The sequence below is a fragment of the Gallus gallus genome, chromosome 6 (assembly GCF_016699485.2).
Source record: "Gallus gallus isolate bGalGal1 chromosome 6, bGalGal1.mat.broiler.GRCg7b, whole genome shotgun sequence".
Classification (NCBI taxonomy): domain Eukaryota; kingdom Metazoa; phylum Chordata; class Aves; order Galliformes; family Phasianidae; genus Gallus; species Gallus gallus.
Genome location: NC_052537.1, coordinates 8,908,811 through 8,928,872, shown reverse-complemented (window position 1 = coordinate 8,928,872; position 20,062 = coordinate 8,908,811). Strand labels below are relative to the sequence as shown.

The window sequence follows — 20,062 nt, the reverse complement described above, 5'->3', positions numbered from 1 at the left end:
TTTTCCAGGAAATAACTGGTCAGCACTGCTGTTCTCAACAACATGGCGAACAAATGAAAGTAACTAACACCACTTTGTTTACAAAAATAGAAGCAGAACCCCTGCAATCTCTGCATATACACTTCCACCTGGCCAAGCAAGCAAAGACAACACCGGCACATCCAGGAGAGCAGCATCAGCCCAAATCTTGATGGGGTGATGAATTCCAGCTCCAGGGAACTGGGCAGCACCTTATTGGCCAGCACTGGAGCCTGGCAGAAACAGAAGCAGCCTAAGAACATGCAGAGCCCTTGCGCCATGCAGGGGTGTCCCCTGGTGTGTGGAGCACCGTGCGTTCGGAAGGAAGCTGACAGCTACAGTCAGCACTGTGTTCAGCAGCTGCGTGGGCAGCAAATCTGATCTCTGAGTAGTTTCAGGACACACCTTAAAATACAGTGGGGACAGATCAGCTGCCTTCCTTCTTACACTGTACAACCAGATGTCACACTTACACTACAGATGTCAAATAGAAACCAATAGAAATGAAGTTTACCCATGAGATCCCATGGGGATAGGCCTACTTCCGATCGTCAGAAAAACAAAAATTATTCTCAAGAATATTCCCCAGATTTTCAATGCATTACTGAAGTAACTGTTTGAAATACTAACAGCTGCTTGTAGCATATCTGATGGATATGCTCATTTAAATTCTTCTGTCTAAAAATAGGAGATGAAGTAATTTATCCATAAGTGCTCTATATCCCATTAACTCAGGTAACCATAGATACCAGCAAAAAATTAAATCAAATAGATTAACGTTTGACAGGTAAGAACTTCAAGCATACCATACACACGAGTTTATTTAATGATGTTTGCTGCAGGTTTTATCCCATAACTACGTTATTATTCAAAGGAGATAAATCCTTAAGCAACAATCTGTACTTGATGTGTGAATATTTAAAGAGCGATACAAGATGCCATTACAGTAATGGGCTGATGAATATACCAAGCTTAGGTGAATTACACCACAAGCCCACTTCTTAAAAATAAAAAAAGTAAACTGCCTTAAAGTACCATGTTATATGTACCACTGCTCCACCTGCCCCAGTCTCACAGACAGTGGAACCAACTCCATTACTGCTCTCGTAAAGCCCAGAACAAGCAGCCAATTGGAGTAAGAAAAACTGAGCTGAACCCAGAGGAAACTCAGAGGACTTCTTTGGAGAGGCTGAGGCCAGTTGTACATCCTTACTATGTGCAGAAGATTAATTTTCTTTGAAAGTGGGGAAAACGACTTTTTCTTTTAGCATAAGGTAAAAAATGAGACTTTATTTATATCTTTCTCCTTCAAATCAAAAATTCTTTTTGCCTGATACAACTTACCTGGAAAGCAGAGTTAAAAAACAAAACAATAAAAGAAACATTTTATTGCTGAGGCAGCCCCTTGCTGCTGAGCCAGTTCTGAAGCACTGAGGAGCAGAGTTTATAAAGATCATTTTAAGACATCAATACAAATTGCAGTTCTTGAGAAAAATATTGAAAAGTCAAAAATCCAGTTCTGCGTATCTGTTCTAAGATTAAACAAATCAAATTGCATATAACAGTCTTCCTTTGTGGTTTTACTATCAAGAAACAAAGCAAGAAATAAAAACATTAGAAACAAAATACAGTCGTTGGCTCCTGCTGTAATTTGTTGTTTGTTTTAAGGCAAGCAGGGAAGTTTGATAAACGTAAAACTATGGCTTTCTAAAATACCAGCGCAAGTCTGAATCTGCCACATTAGCTGCATTTCCTCCTTTCATCTCCAGTGTTCTGTGAGCTTGTATCACCATAACATTCATGTGCTTGCAGGATGGTAAATATAATACGGAAGAGCAACATTACAATCACTACGTCATCATGGCTGTCTTCAATTCAGTGCAGCAACTTAAAGAAACAGGAGATGGAATTGTATAACCAACCAGCACTCTGAGGAGCACCAGGGAGCCATAAGGCATAACTTCTTAGTGACTCAATTTGAGCACTTGTGTTACAAGGTCCACTGTGTTCTGTCCAGGCATTGTATCTGCTTTCCCTGCCCATACTCACCATCTTTTTCAAGCAATTGCAGAAGCAAGTTGAGCAACACGACAGAAGATGCCATTTAACTAATCTTTGATTTCCCAATATATTTTCACCTGTGAGCGCTCATCTAAACCAGCCAGTGAGATATAAGTACACTACACAGAACACTGATTTTCAGGTCTGCTCTTGCTTCACCAGTGCTGGAGTTGCCTGAAATACATAATAAATATCGCTTGCATTGCTTGCTCCCTAAATGTTCACGTTGCCAAGAACTTGATACCCTTCTGTTTCAGTCCCAAGATGAACTTCCTGGTTTCCCAAAAATACTGCATGATCCCCCATGAAGTTACGCTGCCAGAGCTATCACTACATTTTCCAGTGAATTTCTCTACCTGACCTAGCCCAAAACATGTTCCAAAAAGAACCTCACAACCGAAGGCTGCAAACATTTGTTCCTCATCCTGCTCACCACCACAGCTAATACAAGCACAGAGATAGCTCTGGGCCTGCTGCACCACATGGCACCAGAGCAAAGATCGTGCTGGCAAAATATGCCAGAAAGGAAATCATGGGCCTATGTTAATTAGAAGCCATGTCTCAGAATTCCTGAAGCTTCCAGCGTACAATGCACAAAGAAAGTTCTATCATTTATGAAGATGATACAATAGGGTACATATTCAGGATACTGAGCAATAAGTGTGAAGTGCTAGCACATACACCAATTTGCTTAACTATCAGGTGTAGGCAAAGCCTTTATCATTCACTTCAAAGCAAAGCAAACAAAGAAACAAAAAAAAATTAGGAATTGGTCCATTAGGAATATTCTTTGTTCAAGTTGGATTCCAGCTAATTTTCTTTGCTAGAGAAAATATAATTTCTCTACTTAGTTGTGCAATATAATATGTTATAATCACATTTAGCTGGAACAATAATAGTAACACTTGCATAATAGGAACTGCAGAACTATTATTGCTCAAGAGCGGTAGCAGCGAAGTCATTTGAAGTTAAAGTAATGACTCTGGTGGTCTTAACGGCTTCTTCAAGTTTCGATTCAGAGGGAAGGGAAATAAAAACTATCAGTATGATTATTTTCCAGAGATCCTCATAAATCCATATGACTTCATTACTTTCCAGAAAGTATCATTCAATTACATGGAGAGGATCAGCTTCACATTACAACTAACAATATCACATGCAACCAGAAGAGATTTTAGTTAGAACTTCTAGAGTTGATTTTCAGTCTCAACTTTGATTTTGAAATTGCTGTTTCAGTAACAGCACATAGCAGATAAGCCCATATGATGAGCTCGTTTTCATGTCTGTCACAAGTTTCACAACAAAAGAATCAAAAAATCCACAGCCATTATATAATATTTTTCAAGAGAAGCTGCTCAAGTAGTACAGTATCCAAATATGTTTTAAATGGCTTTTTTTTTCCTTTCCGGCTTAAGTTTAAATTAAAGAAGGATTCGTAGTCATATTTTCCAACATGGGCAAACTGGTGTAATACACATGATTTATGTACATTGTACGCATTACCTGTAAAGATAAACTGCCAACATACAGACAGACTCCCATTAAAAGCTGGACTTCAGAATCTAAGTGTGCTGGATATTTGAAGAAGCAAAAACCCTTACGAGAATATGGTTATTTGAAAAGGAAAAGCAAAATAAGGATATAGACCAAAACAGCAACCCCTAAGGAAAGAACAGACAGAGATTCTGACAGATGATTTTCAAAAACACTTCCTTCACATTTTAAAATATGGATCTCTTCACTCCGTGTTTCTCCAAACCTTACCATTTCCTAACAGGTATTGCCGACAACTGGAGAACAGTTGCAGTGAAGTACAACTGGCGCAATTAAAAGCGACTGAAGAGGTGTGCAACTAAAGCTGCTCAAGTATGTATCGTGTCAAAACTTTGGTTTTTTTAAACGTAAATAAGTAAACTGGAAGAAAAAAATGGCTTTGTTAGAATACAAGATGCTAGGAGAAGTGTGTTTTTAATTAAGGAATCAAATCTTAGCACATGAAATGTTAGCACACAAAAGCAGGTTATGCTGTTATCTCTAGCTTAAATGTTTGGTTTATATACAAGTTACTCAAGGTGAAAATGCAGTCACATTTTTTCAGAAACTTTAAAGCCAGCAAGAGCTGAGACTGCTGTTCTCAGAAGCAGTTCTTTGTTACTTTATGGCTCTATACATCACCAGTCTTGCCCTAGCTCCTTGCTTGTACCACAGGAGCACTCGTGTGGTCATGTAGGTATCTAGATAAAAGACAGTATTAAGGAGAAGCATGGCTGAAGCCAGCCCTCCTCCTCCTCCCACCAAGATGAGCTAATTTTAACTCACTTCAGTTCCCTAGTCCGGCTCATCAGTCAGCTGCCCTACTGCCTGCCCAGCATGAAGCAGCATAGCAGCCAGAGAAAGCGACTGGGTGGGGGGAATGCTTCTTTCCGAGCTAGTGCTGGCATCAAGCAGCCACAGAAGTACAACACCAGAATCCAGATCAACCCATGCTTAACGCAGTTTCCAAATGTTTCTGTCTGCTTATGAAGGATGAATCCAGCTAGGCCAATTGCAAACAACATTAAATTCCTCTGCTCATCCTTATGCGATACTAACTCTTGATGACTGCACAAAAACAGCTTTTAAAAGCATCTGTTCACTCTAATGCTCTTCATTCTAGAAGGTCCTTCCAATAACATTCATAAATTGAACACATAAATAGTTGTTTAAAATTAAATACTTAATGCATCTTTAGTCAAATAGAAGAATTTTAATGTTAAGTTTTAAATCCAGACTTTGCCTATCAGACTATGAAAAACAGAAGTAATACCATCATGGAGAACAGAACTTCCAAAGTTACTGTGCCCTGTACAAAACCAGTATTAAGAAAAGCAGCTTATTTTAAGACTCTAAAATATTTTGAGCAATTTTCCAGTTCTCCCTCTAATTAAAATTGTGGCAGAATAAAATAAAACAACAAAAAGCTTTTGTTAAAATTTCACCTTGCTGAGGACAAAAGCCTCCCAGAACGTTGCTAAAGGACTGCAGGGAATGGAACAGTCATATAACAAGTCACGCTTTCCCTAAAGAGAAACAACATCCTTTTAACCGATATGTTAACCACTTTAGTGCAATAGAAGGAACTTACATCTGCTGCTCAGACATGTAACACCCTTGCAAAAAAAAATCAGCAACTGGAAATTTCACTGCAGCATTTCCCACTGACACTCTGCCTACAGAGCTTTTTGCATACAAGCAGCTTAAGGCCCAAAGGTATGAGTCTTGAAACAAAAATAACCACCCTCAAAATAATCATTAAGAACAAAAACAAACACCAAAACACAAGCAAACAAAAAAACCCACATATGATCATTTTTACCTTATTGATGGAAACTGTCAATGCTGGCTCCACTTCAGCCTCAATTTCTTCTGGTGAGTAATAACAAAAGAGCTTTCCACCTCTCAGTACGCAATACAGCCTCCTCCAGCTCGTTAGATTTCCTATCATTTGCTGAAGGGAAGAAGTAGTCAGACACAAACTTCAAATTAAGAGCACATTTTGAGGTATACACCGATCAGCCACGTGATCAAAAGTTATCCATGCTGAATTAATTCTTTCTCAAAAGAAAGACCTTCTCTTGCAGAACACTTCAGAATCAATGGTTTTTGAAATGTTACCAATACTTCTTAAATGTCTTTTGGCATTTTACAGTTTTCCCAGATTCATTGTCTTATAACACAGTACAGAATCTGCCATTTCACGCAGAACAAAGCATAGAACTGGTAGCGACAATAACAAAAGCCCCACCTTTATTAGCTACATTAATTGAACAACAGAAGAAATAAAAAGAGTATTTAATGTTGGAAGCATGTGGTACATTCAGAGATTTGTCCAGAATCTCTATGTTCTCAAAATAATTTTCTGAGCAGCATTCATAAATAAATGTTAGTTTCATGATGAGACCAGAGCCTGCAATGAGGCACTCCTGCCTGGTGGCCCTAGGCCGTTCAGCACTCTGCTCTCACCTTCTTGTTTGCTTAGCTGTGCAATGAATCAAAATAGAGAAGTAAACTGAGCTCACAGTAATCGCTTTTGGAGGGATGAGTTGAACTGCTGCTCCCCAGTCAGTTCACCATGCCAAGACAATGAGCGGTATGTACAAGGGTAAGAGCCAAGAGCCCGTTAGGACTGCTGCTATTAAGTACCAGGCTAAACAGATTCTGAAACATCTCTACCTATCTCTAGCAGCCCAAATAGTTTTATTGATAAGCACACCAAGAAAACATTTATTTATTGATTCTTAGCCACCGAAGATACTATTTGTAAACAGTAACTGTGATATCTCCACCGTCGCTGTCAGCACAACAGGTAAGAAGAAACCACTCTGGGAAGAACAGTTTTAACAGAGGGCTGTTGGTGACTGCTACCAGAAGAGCATCTAAACACAAGCAAGACTTTTTACCTGTTGATTCAGAAATCCTGCCATCATATCCCTAGCCATGCAGGAAGGCTGAGCAACTAAACGGCAGCACATGTTTCCATACAGGGGGAGCCAAAAAGAAGACTCCTCTGGGGGAAAAGACCAGACGGAAAAAAAAAAAAAGAAATAGAGGTTAAAAAAAAAAAAGGCAGAGGTCTGAATGTTTTCCATAAATACAGTTTAGTTTAATACTTATCTTTACTTTCAGATCATGAATACGAGTAAGCATTCTTTACACGTAAAGAAAGAGATCTCATCCTGGAGGATTAAAGTAAAACTGATTCTTAGTCTTCAGTAAGTTTTTTATTAAAAATCATCAGAAGTTCTAAAAGAATTTAAGTCAAAACAGAAATACTGCTCTGCAAGAACAGGGCTGTTCTTACAAAAACAAAACAAAACACAACCTCTAAATCTCACTTCTCAGCTAAAACCATTTGGAAGATAATCACTTTGGCTACCTCATCTAAGTAGGATCCCTGAGCCCTTCCCTTCATGGCACACTTCTTACATGTAAGTATTTGGCTTCAGATTGGTTTCTAAGACTTAGAATTTGTATCTATCTTGTCTTGCATACTAGAACAGTACTCACGATTCCAAGGAATTAGCAAAAAACTGCCCAGCTCTGCCATGTAAAAAACATGCTCTTCTGTAATTAAAAGCACGTAATGCAATGTTCCATTGACATTACTCTGTCTTTAGTCATGGTTTAGAAATGCTTGTAATGAACCAAAACATTCAGGTATGTCATTCCTCACCAGAGTGAGTTATGCAAATTAATGAAAGAAAACAAGAATTTGAAGTAAAAAATGACAAGGACACACAGAATTATTCCAACCTGAATAAAAAATTGTTGAGAAACAAATGCCCCATAGATCTTCAAATCTGTACTTATTCAGAATAATAAAGTGTAAATAATTAAATTTTCTTTTCAGGTGAAGTTTACCCATGTAAAAAAAAATGAAGTTACCAGAAGTGAGTGAAATACAAAGTCGCACGTCTTAATGTAATGAGGTGGACTGAAGGGTGGATTACACGAAGGACTATACTTTTAGAGAACAACGAAGTTCTATACTTGTGTTGCTTGAAATATCACCTTCAGTTGCAGCATAATCACAGTCCCCAACTGAGCATCGTGGTCGACGACTACGACCAGCAACCTGTGCTGTCCCAGAGCTGAAACACGGCCATCAAGGCAAATTGCAAGCACACGTTTTTGTCCTGTGTTTAGCTCAAATGAAGTTGTTTTTTTTTGTTTGTTTGTTTTTTTAAATACACTTTTGTTCTGACTACAGAGGAAGAAGCTGTTCTTTGCTCCAGTACCCTCCCTTAGTTGTGAGAAAGGGGGAAATAATTTGTATATATGGGTAAAACTCAAGATCAAGATGCAAATAACAGAAGAAACTCCCAAATGAATTAAATTTTCATCTGGACCTGAAATTGTGCTCAATTTGTAGTTTATTCAGCTGTGTATAGATGCTTGTTTTAGAACAGTTAAATATTTTATTTAAGTTGTTCTATATTAAGTATCAAGAAAAATAATCTCTTTAAGCTCTTCAGTTTACAAGAGAAATGCAAAATGTTACTGGGTTTTTATTTCCTTAAATTGGTACCATATGTACTTACCATTTCCTGTAATGGTAAGGTTGTGGGTCCTGAAACTGTCCTCGGCACTCTCCAGCCCCAAAGTGGTATACGCTAGCAAACTGTACTTTGCTCCACTAAATGTCAAAGAAAAGGCACATTTTAAGTCATTTCTGCTTTGTATTGCGCAGACAGAAATTAGAGGGAGCCTAGGGATACCTGAGATAAAGCACGTGCTTACAGGGACAAGGCAGCAGCTGTCAGTGGCCACGGGCTGCCACCCCCAGCCCCTTCCCACAGAACTGCCCCCCAGCATGCTCAGCTGATTCCGACATCCTCACCTCCTGCCTCCACCCTGCGCAGCACCTCTGGTTCCCTCCCACCCCGTGACTTCCATTCCAACACCACGGAGCCCCATCAGCTCAGTCTCTCCAGCTATCTATCTGCCACAGGCAAACCCAGACATAAGGCCTGTGCTTTCCAAGCCTCCTGCACCCCAAGGACACTAAAAGCATCTCTCCTCTCTACTCAGACGCCAAGTAACTTTTGATAGGTTTGCAGCTTTTGTTCCTAGGCCTAACTCAAAAATGAGTTCAAAAATATACACTATAGGCAACAGAAAAACAGATGATGAACTGGATCTGAAAACACAAGTTTCAAAATTAAAATCTTTATGCTGCTTTTCCAGGTTGTTCTGCTCCTTTGCTTTGACTGTGTAGACTCCGTAAAAGTTGGTTATACACACACACACAAACACATGCTCATATAGAATAGTATCCAATAGTTTGTTTCTTCACATGTAGAAAAATAAATCTGTGTAGAAATCCTACAGCCAGTTTTGCAGCACAAAGGACTCTTTCACTTATTGTGCTTACAGGTATCACAGTGTTCTATCTTTGGTTTAGATTTTGCCTAGGGGGGAAAAAACTGGAAAAAAAATCACATTTGCAATTCAGCACAGTGCATGTGGAATGCAGTTCTTGGAATAAACCAGTATAAATTTGGTACATGTTTAACCTTTTTCCCCAAATACTCTTAAGACAGAGTAACAGATTTACAGTCTAGCAATGCAGTAAGAATTCCACCTGGCTAATGGCAGTTTAAACAAAGTTCACACGAAAACAAACCACTTAGAATCGCTAATTGCTTTCCCTAACAGAATTGAGCATAAAATCCTTGAAAAACCTCCTGTACAGTAAGATACCTTAGTGGTATAAAAGATGGTAAGACACTACTGAATTGTCATCACAAGAAAATAAATACTAATACTTTCCAAGTGCTAATCTTCCTAATAGCAGAGAGGGCACACAGTTTTAAAATCAGATGCCCACCCAGCCCTGGCCCTAACGAAAGAGAGGAGACAGAAGGTTAGCAGGGAGGTCCGTTACACATCTAACTCAAAGCAATAAATACTAAATACGATATAGCACTTTGGGCAAAGAACCACCTCTGTAAAACATTTTGTGGGGAATCTGAACAAAAACTCATGAACGTTTGTATATATTCCCTGTAGACCATTCCCTAACAAAAGATTCCCCGCTGATTATATCTTGCTATTCAGTTAAGCATTACCACTCTATTTAAATGGTACAAAGTAGTTCAGTTTCTTCTCACGGATAAAACTTCTGTGCTGATTTAGTTATTTTTTCTAAAGCATGACTAATTACCACAACAACCTTGCCAAGAAAACAGCTACTTCACTTTTAAAATATGCTTCCCAGTAATATTTTCTTTCTCAAACAGAACAGTCATCCCTTTCAGCCAACTTCAATATAATTTAGAAAAGTTATCTGCAACTATATTTTATATTTAACAAGCTAATCAGGATTATGTTATGATTATGTTTTGCCCATGCGTGTGACAGAATTAGCTGACTGCCTTAAATGGCAGCTTCTCTGAATAGCAAAGAACAATCTGCCCACTGCATCTCATACAGCACGGCGAAGGCTCACAGTTCGATGTGTCGCCCATTAAGTGGCAGAAGCACTGACGTTGGAATGCAGACACTGGGGGGAAATGTAAGCACCTCACCCCTCCTATCAATGCGTATTGGATTAATACAGCTCAGATTCCAGAACCTGTCCCTGAATATTAATGTTAGAAATCCCTATCTTATTTCACTTATCCAGATGCACAAGAGTGGAAGTTGTGCAAGTCAAAAACACCTAATATGCTTAGCTTCCAGTTGCATCTTATATAATAGAAGGTAAAAACAAAAATAATCATCAGGTCCTAAGAGGACCCCAGCAATAAAAATGAGGCCATTAAATTAGAATATGTACTTCTAGCAAAATATCGCTGTGAATTTCCAAACACAGGATACAGAAGCCATATCTCCAGCTCAGCAGAGTAAATACATGAAAGGCACCAGCAGCAAGTGCCCATGTAGGCCACTACTGCCAGCTAACAGAATGTGCACATCTCTAGAGTGCAACTTCAGTACTATACCTGCACTAAACATCTTTCTCCTATGACACATGCAATAATAATAATAATAACAACAGAAAAAATGAGGTGGGCCAAAGACTGCATAAAAATGAAAACAGATAGTTAAGAGCAGACAGACAATCAGTATAGCTGATATTAACAAATAAAGCAACCATTCAAAACAGTTTGTCATCGAGCTTTTACGAGAGGTTAGGAGGCTGACAGGGAGCCTTCTGACTTCTAAGCTAACAAGTTTGGCACGGGAGGATCACAATTACTGGAAAAGGGACAACTGCATCCCACGTGTGCTGAGAGGAAAACAGCCAATACAAATGAAATCTACAGGGGTAAAGTGTTCATAAAATGCAGCAAGTTCCCTTTTTATTGTTGTGGTTTAATTTCACAGACTGGACTGGTATAATTCTTTGACAACACTTGAAAGATGCAATCACCTCACCTCTAAGGGCTACATTACCAAAGTCTTAATAATACAAATCTCAAGGGAAGACTATATTAAGAAAAAAAAAGACAACTTATTTTCGGCCTGTAGTAAGATATTTGTTCCCAATAATCTTATTTAATCACCTAGCAAAGCCGTTAGTAAACACATCACTAGTAATTCAATTTTGGTAAGAAAATAACAGCCACGGTGAGATGATGACTTATGGTAGGGAAAAAAAAAAAAACCACCTTCATGATGGAAGAAAGTAAACTATATGAAATTGCAGTTGAGAAACCTAAAGCAAAATCCAAGCAAGGGCGCAACAGTGAGGACTGTCTACTGATTCTTCTTCCTTAAAAGACAGACCATCTACATTCAAGTGAGCACAGCCAACAAATAAGCCTGTGGTTTTATCTGCAGCCAACTGTACCTAACGGCAGCACGTCATCAGCCAGCCGGAGCTTGAGGGAAGCACGTCCACCTGACATGATGCGTACTGAAAACCACTGTCATTAGGTGGAAGGTACTCTAAAGTTAGCAGTAAAACTGCTTTGCTCTGTGGCTAAGACATCTTGGACGTGTATTTTTCATTGAAACACTAGTATTAGTGTATAGCAATATTAGCTCAAAGATAAACTATGATTTAATGTTTCCTTTTAAAATCCAGGCAAATAGACATACAAAACAAGACTTTTCTCAGAATGTGGCAAAAATTATACATGGATTCTCTGCCACTGAGCCATCAGGAAAAAAAAGGAAAGCAATATCTTTTAATTTTTTTTTTTAAGAAGGTAAATATTACAAATCAATTTTGCAGTAGTTACAATTTAGGTACTTGGACTGCTTAAATCACAATGAAATTAAAGTAGTTGGGAAATATTAGTAGGCAGTTCACTTCATTAAAAATACATGAAAGACTTGAGATCGTTTTTAAAAGGAAACACAAGGTGAATTACTGAGAAAAGCATTTATTTCTATGAACATGGAAAATCATAAGTCATTTCAAAATGTTCTGTGCTGAAGCCAATTAAGGAAACTCCTGTTAAGCAGCAAGTAATTATAAAATGCCCCAGCCACTCCAGAGACTTGCTGAAAAGCCAGAAAACAGAGCAGCCCCCATGTACACAGCACAGCACAACGGCTTTCCTTAGGGGAAAGGCTATGAGAGGCTTCCCCTGCCCACACACCTGTTTGTTACTTCACAGAACCTGCACCTTTTAGGAACGTCTACCATTCTGAAAAGCAAACTTGCTTATGTGCAAAAGTGATACATGGGGTGAATGGGATAGGGGAATAGGAGAGGTTGATGGAGGGCCACAGACACATCACGCAAGCTTGATTTTCTCCAGGGATCAAACTGAAGTATTCCTGAGTTTGCAAATAACAGTCGATTTACCAGCTGTGTAGAAGAAAGATAAAGTCTACTCATGTGTTTAAAGATCAGAACTGGGCCCCAAGGCTGAGCTACATAGCTGGAATTCACACCTACTTTCTCATTTCCTATTTAAAATGTAAATTCTTTTCCACCTGGTTAAGTACATAAATAATCACGTTCTTGGCGATTTTCCAAATATTGACAACGTATTTGGTCTATTTCTATCAAAAGTATAATAAAAACAGAATACGCATATGTATATCTTACTGGATGTCTGGGTCAGAGAGCAAAATGGAGTCAGTGCCATCATCTTCCAGCGTAGCTTTGAGTTTCTTCCCCGTAGCCTTGCTGAGGGATGTTTTAAGCTTCTTTACTAGTTTCTTAGGGGTGTTTGCTATGTATAAAGACTCCTCCATACAGCAACTATACACTTCAACCTTCACCTGGAAATCTGGTCCTGCTTCATCACTGAAGGCGGTGAGGAGAAAGTTTGAAAGCATTTGTTAGTGAACTGAGCACCTAGCCAAGGAATGCTGCTGCTACAATATAGTTATTAAATAACATGTATTGCTAATGAAGGGAAGGAATTACATCAGATTCAGGGAAAGACATACATTAAAATAGAATTAAAGACTGGAGTACACAGTGGTAATTTAGTGTTGAAGTCACGAGATGGATGTTATAATTAAACCATAAACAATTGCAAACAGGAAATTCAACGTTTAGGTTAAAATCTGGAGGAAAAGCCCACACCACTCATGTCATGGAAATAAGCAGGCAAGACATACAAGTACCCTTCAATCTGCCCTCTACTGTTATGCAGAAGTAACACGGCTGAAAACCTATCATGCCTGTGATCCCAAATCAGATCAAACTGTCGCACCCCCCCCCCTTTGTATTAGGAAAAAAAAATCCTTCCTCACTCACAAGCACCAAATTTTGTCATTCGTAGTATCTACCTGCTGCTGTGTTCTGCCCACACCCTGTTGTCTCTTTTCAGTTCTACCAGCTCTCAACGTTCTCGAGCTGAGTCATCAAACTAGAAGCCTAACCTCATATTCTGGTACAAATCCTTCACTACATATTCATAAGGAAGTTATCTCAAAGGCTTTTAAAGAATTTCTTCTTTATCTCTGGGTGCACGAGGGAATTTTGAGTGCTTTTTCTGCATTATTTTACAGAAAAGCATAATGGTAAATTCTCCAAGAACAGATGTATCTTTCAAGAAGCAGATTTAAATCCTTGCCCTTACTGTAAACTTGAGCAAGTGTTAAGAAATAAAGCTTCATTTACAGATCCGTGCTCTCTCAACCACTCACTTTTTAAGATCTTGATTTAAAGTTTTCAGTAGTTCTAGATTTCCAGTCAGTCTTCCTCAGGAGACTGAATCTAAATTGCTAATATAAAAAAACAAAGCAGCACACACATACAAACACACAAAAAAAACAACCAACACAACCCTCACAGAAATAATAAAGTGTCTCTCAAGACTCTTAAAAATCTATAAAGCAACAGAAAAGTATATGTGAACACCTCTCTATTCTTTTCTGGGTTATATTTAAAGATAGGTGAATAATTTCCTGTCTAGTATTCTTCAACTATGAGGGTCGTAGCTGCAGCCTACGCTTCTATGAGCGTAACAGAATATGAGGTGTGAAAAATAAACATCTGATTTCAAGAGAACAGTGACTCTGGGGAACATCAAGAGAGACCACAGCCTACTCTACACAGTAATAGTTACAACACTGGGTGTAACACCCATGCCTACACAAGTGCTTTTTCATAGTGCTCCCAGTTTTTAGCATTGGTGTAATTTTGTCCTTGAGTTACAAGTCCATCTCTTTATTTAAAGAAAAATGTTTCAACATGGCAAAAAAAAAAAAAAACCCTAAAAGAAATAAAGAAATAAAGTATCTACCATGATCATCGGGTACATTGGAAAAAAAATAACACCTTCCAGAGAAAGGGATCCACCCACCAGCCACTGAAATCAACAGAAATGCTATAGATTCCTTTGCCCACAGAAAAATTTAGCGGACCTCAGCCAATGATATTCATAATCATACCCACTTTCAAAAGAAAAGTACTTTCCAAAAAAAGTACTTTCAAAAAAAAAAGAAAATGTACTTCATTCAACACAGATAAGTTATACTCACAATATGGTTACATTTTCAAAACAGATATCTGTTATTGCTTTATCCACGATTGCCACGTCTGTATCAAAAACCTCAGCTCCCATTCTGAACAAACAGAACACTGCATAGCGCTGTGAGTCTGGGGAGAGCCAAAGAAATGCTTTATTAGCATATTACACATCACAATACTAAATGCTCCCAGTAAACAACACGGAAGGAATGGTAATTTGAGCCTCCAAGGAACTGCCCTCAAATTATTCCCACCCCAGATTTCACATTCCAGGATTTTACGACAGCTGAACTTCCAAAGCTACAGCAGAGGTTCCACACTCACATACCCACCTCTGCTCAACTTTTTTTTTTTTTTTTTTTTTTTGCACGATAACCTGTGGCAGTTTGTGCTAACAACACCAGAAATGTTAGTAGAAATGTAATTTTGTTTAATAAAATTGATTTAAGGCGAAAAGAGAATTGATCCAACGTCTATATCATTTTATGAATGTACTATATAGGATTAGACCATTTTGCCAGCCTTAGCCCCTCTGACCCTATAGAAAATCAAACTGAAATCAATGCCAGGTGACAGCTGGAACAGATTTAGGGTTAATCTCCATGACATAACAAAATGCATGTACTTGAAGACTATCCAATAATCCACTCAAAAGCAATAGAGAACTTTCATTTAAATTTCTCACTAGAAACAGCCTTCAATATTACTCTCCTGAGCGCAGATGAGAGATAGAACATCATGTTTAATTGGAAGTTTCTCAGCTATTGAGTTAATAATGTTATCCTTACTCTTCCTCTGGAGGTTCACCTCTGAAAAGTTGAGATTTTAAACATACAGCCATATGACTTGGAACTTTCTCAACTTGCTACAATCGACAACTTCAAATTAAGAGCTACCACGCAACACAGGAAAACACAGATCTACTGAAAGACCAAAAAAACAAATTTAGATCAGTATGAAAACTGGATGGAGAAGTCCAATTTAACTAATTGCTTATCATAGCAGTTCATTAGATCTTACATACTTTCTTTATTGTTGAAGTGATCAGAACCTTTCCACATTAATGGTATTCGAATATCTGAAGGGGAAAAAAACAGAGAAATTAAGTTATAGGTAATACTGCACAACAGTTCAAAATGAAATACAAAGTTTTTTTTTTCCATGTTGTTCTGGAGGCAATAGGCCGTCTACCCAATGAACAGTAGAACTATTTCAGCTTTATTATTAATGTTAATATCATTAATCATCAATAAAATCAATTAATTCTACTTGAAGTGTCATTTTCTTTTATAAATTGTGCTAGAATAAAGACTTCTTTAAATCTCATTTGAAAGGACCTAAAAGTAACATTTCGGAGTGGCTGAGTAACATAGTTAGGAGAGGTATTTTAGTCTATGATTATGCAAAGACATAAGCTGAAACTCTGCTCGTCTGGTGCTGAAAACCACTCATCCAACTGCAAGAAGAAAAACTTCCTGTTTTAATGGAAAGACTGAGATGCTTGTATTGCAAACACTGAAACTGTTTTACTAACCACAGAGAAAATATTGTTTGTAATCGTGTTCCTAGCTAGAATTGTCTCAGTTGACATAAGAAGACTGCAGTTTGTTTGCTTACATAAAAAATAATCTTTCTACGTCAGGACCATAGTACAGAGGCAATTACAGAACCATTAATTTAAGTCATCTGTCATTTTAACATTAGGAAAGTATCCTCTTCAACAAACTTTCCAATTTACCTACCCACTCCTGTACAATACTGAGTTTTATTTTTCTCCAGCTCTGAGGGTACAAGTTTAGACAAAGTTCCTTACTGGTCCCTTCTTGAAAGATAAGTGCAAAGTAAATCCAAAGCTGGTTCTCAAATACACAGTGCTGTATAAAAGCATGTGCAATATATTAAATGACACAGGATGGCAGCAGTGAACAGCAATACCTCAGTTGTCCACTGATAAAAATCTTTAATATTGTTATGCGGGAGCTTTGCTGACTCCTGTTTTTATCTTCACAGAAGGCAAATGGAAAAATCCACATACAGTATGCAAAACAGCAGTGCTATTTGGGCAACAGATGGATTGTCAGGTATTCCTGCAGGGTTTTAAGCACTCAACTAGTCGACTTAAGTAAAGCTACATTAATATAGTTCTTCTATTTCAGAAGTAATATTAAATAAAATGTTTTAATTTAAGCTAATTTTGACTCTATTGTAAACATCTCATTATAGATTAAATTTCAATTATGAAACTTGCAAACTCATCTAATTTTGTTCACAAAACCTAATGACTTCTCAACCATGAACTGTTCATATGTAGCACTAAGCTGCCACAACTTCCTAAAAACAAAACAAAACCCAAAAAAAGGCATCACCCCGTTCTGAAACTGCCTTTCTAAAGATACATTTGCATAGCAAGCATTTTTTATAGCCTTTAAATGTTTTTAGAATAAGGAAATAGACAAAAAATGCTTTCCTTAAAACAGATGCAGAAGTCTGCAAACTACCAAACTCCATACACATATATGTAGATGTAATAAGTATAAATATACGTCATAGAAAAAGTAATGAACTTTACTGTCCTAAAACATAAAAGGTCTTAAATTTGCATAAATGTGGCAGTAAAGAATTGCAATAAAAACCTTTTTGCATCCTTGTTTGTAGCAAATCTCAAATGACAATTTTAAGGCACTTGATAGCTCTTATTAAGAACTACAGCAGTGGAGTAAACATTACTTTTTATGCCACGCTCAATATTACACTAACTGAAAAATCTACACCTTAGTGCAAAATATCACCAGCACGCAGGTAGACAATTGCATCTACAAGTTTCAGATGATACTTGTAAATCAGTTTTCAATTCATTCTTGGATTGAAAAAGCTGCAATTTATCAAAAACAACAATCAATTTTCACACTTCTTAATTTCAGTTACAATTAGCTGTAAAGCCCCATGGATTAAAATTGGATACATTCAAGCACTGCAGTTAATCACTCTTAAAGACAATGATTCCTTCTGACACTCATTAGAACTCCATGGAATAACGTTAAATTATGGTGATGCTTTGTGATCAATGTTGAATGGGTTGTCTTTTGACAAAGTAAATGATTGGTAAGACAAAAATGTCATAATTTATTCACAGACATGGGGAATAAGTATGAAAATTTTAGTCTTAAAGAATGTATTCCACTCAGTATCTGACATACTGGTAGTTGCTTCCTGTAGAGTACACTCTTCAGTGCTCATGCAAAGCTGCTCCTGAACTTTTGAACTTTTGGTGTTGGCCACGCGATCACTCTTTGTTTTGGTAACAGCCTGAGCTTCTGACCTATACTAACCATGTGACAATAATATGTGCAGATGGATTACTTTCCCCTAAAAAAAAAAAACAACAACTATTCTCTACCATCAATTCTCAAATTACATGCCCAGACACATTATTACCACTAACTCCTCATCTCCATCCTCTCCCAGCCAATTCAGTCCCAACACCTTGCAATTCAAGCTATTTGTGCTCACAACTGCTCTCTGCAAGGCAGGCACACAAACATGCATGCGTGCCTTCTGAACATGGTGGGCAGCTCCAATTGCAAATCCATGGAGGGCCTCTACACAAAAGAGAAGAAGTGCAGTATGTTCATTCAATTTCCTACACAAATAATGGGAAAGATGGGGCACGATGTATTGCACATTACAGATGTGAACACACTGCAGCTGTTGCAGCAGACAGGACCTGACCTGGCATGCTCACCAGACACAAGACAATGGGTCATAAGACAATGCAAGGAGGAAGCAGGGAGGTGTGTGTGTGTCATGCCAGGATCTGCCAACTGAAAAGCTTGTCCCGAGGCTCCTGCCCTTGCAAAACACGCAATTCCTTCTCACATACCCCAATTCTCTGCTTTCCAGAGACAGAGCGGAAAACAAGAAGTTAACAGATGATCTCTGAAAGACCTCTAAGCAGATGATCTCTAAAGATCTCTAAGCAGAAACCACGTAGGCTTTTCTGCTGCAAGCTGTACCTGACTAGGGTCCCTGACATGTAAAGAGGGATGAGGCAGGGCAGCATCCCAGCACTCACAGACTCGAGCTCAGAAAGAGGTAGCTGATACTCTTCACCACAATCCATGCTGTATTCCTCAGGATCATAATCTCCAATTTGAGGACCACCATATTAGTAACACAACAAAATAATTAAAAGATCACAGATAATGACAAGTATCCTCTTGTACCATCAAAACTAGCTAAATATTTCACTTCCAAACAATTATGCAATTCTGATGTTCTGAAGATAACAGAAGTGTATTATCTTAAAAGCCTTCACAGCAGATAACTCTATGAATCCAGTGACAGGTACAACCACAGACAGAAAGGCAGACAGATGCTTTCATCCAACTACCATACGGAAGACAGATCTGCACTCTGCAACAGCTGTGCTGGCAGAAAACATTACTGTACCATGTGATCATCACTCTTCTTCCACTAGAGGTTACCTTTCTTAAAGATATGTCAAAACATGCAGAAATAACTTAAACACTTTGAAGCAGGGAGCCCTTCTACACTTTTATCTTCAATGCAGCAGGTCACGGAGCACAAACAGATCTGCTAGCCAAGCTACCAGAGCAAACATAATGAGCAACTACAGGCATGTTGAACATAGCACAGATAAACAAAGTTATAAACTCATAGTGCACAAGTCTGTTAGCAGGCTAGGAAACTGTGTACCATCCTGCCAGAAATCACTAGTAAATGTTCTTTATTTGCATTGAAGCCATTCTGCTGTACATTTACTGTAGCAGTTACCCACACTAACTAAATAATATTTGCATAGTGGCTACAATTTTGCCCTCAGTTCATTAGGTCGTTACAAACTTGAGGCTGGGCAGGGCAGTTCAGCACATTCAGCTCATTTACACTTAGCTTTGAAATCTATTCACTGTTTAATGATTGGAAAAAAGAAAAAAAAAAAAAAAGCACTTCCCACTGTGAAAGTCCCTGACAGAAAACCAGAAACGTGAGGTAGGATCTTTATAAGCAAGTCTGTGACTTCAAAGCATAAGACACCTTCAAGCACAAGAGGATTTATGCCCCCTGAATCACAGTATAACTTAAAAAAAATATCATCATGTTTGTGTAATTTTTTTTCCTTACAAGATACTACATTGTCAATTGGCTGCTGTAGTGAAGCAACAACACAGCCACTTACCTGATAGGGCAACTTTTGCTCTACATGCCATCCGGTCCTTTGTCCCAGCGTCTGACAACCTGCCAAAATAGGAAAAAAGAAAGAAAAAAAAAAGTCTGAGATCTGTGCATTCAGGTCTCTGTAACTCAGCCTTTTAAACATTAAAAAACATCAGGGGTACCATATAATAGCTCATTTCAAAGAATTTCTTTAAAGTTAAATTCAGTCTGTCTGGTTTAAGATACGAGTCATTAGATTCTCAAAGATAATGTGGAAGGAAGGTACACCATCAATTTCCTTAATGCCCTAGAAGATTTTATTCCAAAGCTTATTTAACCTGAGCATTAAGAGTAGATTCATCTTTGATGTCTTTTCCAGCT

General features: G+C 38.1%; 1 protein-coding gene and 1 long non-coding RNA gene across 30 annotated transcripts in view; one reads left to right on the top strand and one right to left on the bottom strand.

Moving 5' to 3' along the window:
• LOC107053635 overlaps window positions 1–7,973 on the top strand; it is a 33,172-nt gene extending 25,199 nt beyond the window's left edge. For 2 of the 6 annotated variants that reach the window (XR_005860842.2, XR_005860841.2), the window contains exons 6-9: window positions 3,857–3,945; window positions 6,745–6,830; window positions 6,961–7,046; window positions 7,469–7,973. This is a non-coding gene — a long non-coding RNA (uncharacterized LOC107053635). Of the gene's footprint in view, window positions 1–3,856; window positions 3,946–6,744; window positions 7,047–7,468 lie in introns of all 6 variants that reach the window. The other 4 variants (XR_006939671.1, XR_006939673.1, XR_006939672.1 and 1 more) reach the window with 3 other exon arrangements.
• The window catches only part of RTKN2 (rhotekin 2), a 220,277-nt gene that overhangs the window by 10,245 nt on the left and 189,970 nt on the right, over window positions 1–20,062 (bottom strand). For 13 of the 24 annotated variants that reach the window (XR_005860616.2, XR_005860615.2, XM_046942828.1 and 10 more), the window contains 8 exons: window positions 19,704–19,762; window positions 15,531–15,584; window positions 14,518–14,635; window positions 12,629–12,829; window positions 8,160–8,254; window positions 6,519–6,625; window positions 5,435–5,566; window positions 5,058–5,138 (listed from right to left, as the gene is read on the bottom strand). Coding sequence is in view for 20 of the 24 variants with exons in the window: in XM_046942828.1 (XP_046798784.1) it covers window positions 5,058–5,138; window positions 5,435–5,566; window positions 6,519–6,625; window positions 8,160–8,254; window positions 12,629–12,829; window positions 14,518–14,635; window positions 15,531–15,584; window positions 19,704–19,762 (847 nt within the window). In the remaining 4 variants the exon portion in view is untranslated. The remainder of the gene's footprint in view (window positions 1–5,057; window positions 5,139–5,434; window positions 5,567–6,518; window positions 6,626–8,159; window positions 8,255–12,628; window positions 12,830–14,517; window positions 14,636–15,530; window positions 15,585–19,703; window positions 19,763–20,062) is intronic. The other 11 variants (XR_005860617.2, XR_006939530.1, XM_040702369.2 and 8 more) reach the window with 4 other exon arrangements.